Source organism: Alligator sinensis, unplaced genomic scaffold, assembly GCF_000455745.1.
Source record: "Alligator sinensis unplaced genomic scaffold, ASM45574v1 scaffold1291_1, whole genome shotgun sequence".
Taxonomy (NCBI): domain Eukaryota; kingdom Metazoa; phylum Chordata; order Crocodylia; family Alligatoridae; genus Alligator; species Alligator sinensis.
Window position 1 is genome coordinate 1,610,915 of NW_005842219.1, and position 4,504 is coordinate 1,615,418.

The 4,504-nt window shown below is 36.1% G+C and overlaps 1 protein-coding gene across 1 annotated transcript in view; it reads right to left on the minus strand.

Annotated features, from left to right (window-relative positions):
• Window positions 1-1,075: 1,075 nt before the first annotated feature.
• Window positions 1,076-4,504, minus strand: part of GTF2I (general transcription factor IIi) — a 110,013-nt gene continuing 106,584 nt past the window's right edge. Inside the window, 3 exon segments of the mRNA XM_025208072.1 lie at window positions 1,076-1,637; window positions 3,131-3,207; window positions 3,717-3,755. Coding sequence (XP_025063857.1) covers window positions 3,149-3,207; window positions 3,717-3,755 — 98 coding nt within the window. The 3' untranslated portion in view covers window positions 1,076-1,637; window positions 3,131-3,148.

The window sequence follows — 4,504 nt, forward strand, 5'->3', positions numbered from 1 at the left end:
CCCCCCCAGTATTTTCTCCCTCCACCTATGCATGAGAGTGAGAACTGATATGGAGTCCTCAAAATGGCTCATCATGGAAGAAACTCTGCTTCCACTGATGTCGCCAGCAGAACCACCATTAGGTCAACAAGGCAGCCAGGTCTGTAGTGAAGACTTCTGAAAAACCTCTCACCAACTAATTTTAAAACACTCATTCTAAAGCAAATCCCATTACTTTAGAATGGCAGAAATTGTTGTTCTGAACTCATATTTGCAGAGCCTTTCAGGTATTTCCAAGACTTTTGCCATATATTCCAAATGCATATCTACTTTCTAAACCAGATTAAAATTGATCTTTCACAATGTTCTCTCAAAAATTTAGTAAAAACCCTATAAAGTTGGATTTGGGTCTGAAAGGCATGGATGCATTTTATTTATTCCACACAAACTTTTATAAATAGGCCAGAGTATAATTTACCTGTTTTTTTTAAATTACAGCAAATTAAGTTTGCATTGTAAAACATAAATTTATACTGCATGGATAGTCATGAAAACCACCAGAAATTTCTTTATTTCTCAATCAGGGAATAAGATTTAGCATTTGTGCATAATGCAGTCATCCCAAACTCATGCCAAGAAGAGAGAAATCTTTACAAATACTCCATATTCTCTTCTACAGAGCTCATCATACAGCCAGCATTTTACATCTCTTATGGTTTGTGAAGTTTAAAAATGCTAACATTTGTCTCTTACATGATGTGGGGAGCAATTAGAAAGGACTACAGGTGACTGAACTCTTGACATACTAGGATTTACAGCAGATTAGTTGCATAAATTTCCATAACTACTTCTAAATTAATCAAAGAGCACGATCCCGCCGCAGGTGTAAACTCACATAAGTCAATGGGAGTTCTGTCTGTATTCTGACTGCAAGACAGGATCCAGTTTACATAAATCATATGGTACTCTGAACACATGCACTCTTCACTTTAAAATAATGGAGCAAAATACCAGAAGGCTGCCATTTCAGTTGGTTTCCAAGACACATGGAAATACTGAACATTTCACAGTCCGTTCTATTAATGCATACTGACTGTCAGGTGAACCAGTTTGTCTTTTATTTATGAAAAACATATGAATTGTGATAGATACCATAGGAAAAATTAGTTCAAATATACAGATACTATAGTCCAATCAGCCAGTAAAGGAGTAAGAACCAAAAGTTAGTTAATGATTATTTCCCCACCCCCCTCAAAAAAACCCTAACAAACTGAACTACTGTAGGCATTTTTCTTCGTCCAATAACAGATGCGTCCAGGTGCGGTAAAATTCAGCTTTATTGGGAAATGTAGACGGCTCTGTAAGTCCCTCCTGATTTATCTTTTTTTTTTTTAAAACAAAAATCGATTAATCCCTGTCATTTTTCCAGCATTGCTGCATCAAAATTTAGTCATTATAATATATCCCAAAGTAAAACCAGCCATTCCAAATCTACAGTCATTCATTGCTTAAAGTCAATTCACAGAACTGCTGAAAAAGTAGACATTTCTATCTAAAAGTACAAAAAGGGTTTGTATAGAAGGTACTTCTCTTATACAGTTATATTACACAGCTCAGGACAGTCCCAGCAATCTCTTCTTGGAACTGGATGCTTCTGACTAGATAGGGTAAAAAAAATACAAAAGGTGAAGTTAGTTTCATTGCACCTGGGTGTCTCATTGCAAATACATGTATGTGGAAAACTGTACATCTCCAAGTCCTTTAAGGTCCTGTTCAGGAAAGTACCTAGCAAGCAAATACTTCTCTTGATAGTTAGTCATTCATATGTGCTCGAGTACTTTCTTTAAAGAGGGCTTTCACTAGGCAAATCATTTGATGCCATTTTTCTCTTTAAAAATCAATAGATAGTAGCAATTACCAAGGAAGAGGAGATTTTTAAAGACTACCATACCAAACCATGCAGCCATAAGTCAGATAAGACTCCACCAGACTCCAGATTTTGATCAAATATGGGCTGAAGAATTTGCAATAATTCCTTTCTTCTACAGAGGGTTTTTCTCCTTACACGTGTTCTAATGTTTTGGGCTTTATCTAGTTTCATCTCATATTTCCAAGAATGAAACCACCAATTTCCCTGTAAGATTAAATGATGGAAAATATTTCTCGATATTCAGCTTCAGGGTACGAACTCTGTGATGGATGCAAGTCAATGGCCTTCTCATTTTAGCTAAAGAGATTAGAGCATGAATGCACCACACAAGCGAATGAAACCAGTCTGTGTGCCAGTCAATAGATGGCATTACAAAGGCATTCAAAGCCCAACCCCAAAAAATTCTTGGTTCAGAACATTTCACTGAATTTGAAGTTAGAAAAAAGTAAAGCAGCTCTATTAATGCTTCACAATTACGTTTTCTTCTTAGCTTGTAGGAGGGCAAACCTTCCCCAGTAGGTTAGAGCTCTGCAAATTCCATTTGGTAACAATACACCATGTCTAGTGCAGTCCCCACCACTATCAGAATCCTTATAAAAATGAGGGATAGAAAAGCTAGATGAAATGAAATCAGATTCATCAGGAATCATGGCCCCAGAATTTCAACGGAATGTTTTCGTGAGGTTAATAAGACACACAACTTTTAAAAGGAGCAGCACTCACGTTTTTTTTTTATTATAGCTAAATATTTTGCCAAGCGTCTCCAACTTAAGCAATATTAAAACTAAGGTGAAAAAGATGCTCAGTTACAATATGGAATGTACATAAGTTTTACCAATGTTCTTCGCCACCAAGCACATCAAAACTCCTGATATACATGAAGTCATTACCCCTTATATAACAATCACCATCATTGATTTTTATTTACTGGCGATACTATGACGCTCATCACAATAGTATCTGAATGCCTCAGAAGTTTTAATTAAGCCTCACAGCACAAGGGATAAATAGTTAAGTATTATCTCCGTATTACAGATGAGGAATCGGTGACACTATCAAATACTAATTCACACACAGTCATAGGCAAAGGCAATGACAGAACTCCCATCTCCTGGACTCCCACCTTGTGCCACAGTGATAAGACCTGCAACCCGCTAAAAAGCAGCATAAAAATACTATCCCTAACAACTATTTATTTTGACAAATACTAAGTAATTTTACCCTAGTATTGATGGAGGTCTACCACGTTGGGTCCGGCTCTTGTTTTATTTGAGAATTTTCTTCCGCTTCTGTAACCTCTGTTGAAAACAAAATAGTAAAATGAAGAATCTTTTCTATCAAAGTTTCATTAACTCAAAGACTGTCGTAAAAAGTAAAAAAAAGGGACAGGGCGACTATTAAGAAATATCTCTCTTAAAAAGTACCATTCATGAAAACAAGTGATACATTTCCATGGTGATACATTCCTTGGTGATAGCAATCATTCATTCATTTGAACTATGGGAACAGCTACTCTGAATATAAATCATTCAGTGTATGAGCCATCACTCAAATACAACTGCTGCAAGATATGATTTACTGCTTAACAATAATTATTTTACAGCAAAGTGTTACAACATATCAGGCTAACAATTTTTTTTCAGGGTAATTTGCTGCATTGTATTAAGGCAAACTCAAACCTTTCATGTAGAACTGAAAAAGGAAGACAAAATAGAATCACTTGTATTTTGATTAAACACAGCTTTGCTTCTTGTATTAAAAATGACATGAAGGGCACGTACTCTCAAGACTGAAGCCAATTACTTACCTCCTACAGATACTTCTATTTGGCTTGGTTCAGCTGGCTCTTAAGTGAAAAAAAAATAAACATGTATATACATATATGGATGTAATAAATAATGTAGCAGGACTTGGTGAAACTTGTAAAACACTCTTCCCTGCAAACTGGCAAACAACCACAATCAGCTGAACAGCTAATAATTAAAATGCTGTGGGAGGGTGAGGGGAGATTTTAAAGTAAATCTGTTGTAATACATCCGAACAAGGGCAATGGGATCGTTCGTGTTTTTATCTGGCTCCTACGCTCCATGCTTCTACTTTCTGTAGCACAGCAACTTCTTGCATAGCTAGAAGAAATATTCACATATCTTAATCTTCCCAAATAATTTATCAGAGTGAATTTAAAATAGGCTAGCAAATGACTGACTAGAAGCAGGCAAGCAGCATTCCTTTTAATGTGCTAGAACATCCAGACTTCACAGTTTTCCCCTAGATGACTTAAAACATTTCTGTGGAGTTTAGGGATCACGTCACATAAAAAGAAATGCTGTATTACAGCAGATCTGCTCCTTGAAACGGATGGGCTAATTAGTTTGGCTAAACCAGCATCCGACACATTCCTTTTGCATTAAAAATATGTAAAAAGATAATAGAACTAGGTCTAAATTTATGAATGTTGTTAATCCGTCTTTCCTGCTTACTAGTGAGTGAACCTCAACAATCAAATCAGAGAACACACTGAATATCAAATATCAGAAAGGAGCTGTGTTTCCCTCAATTAAAGGGTATTATCTATAAGAATTAAGACAGCTCACT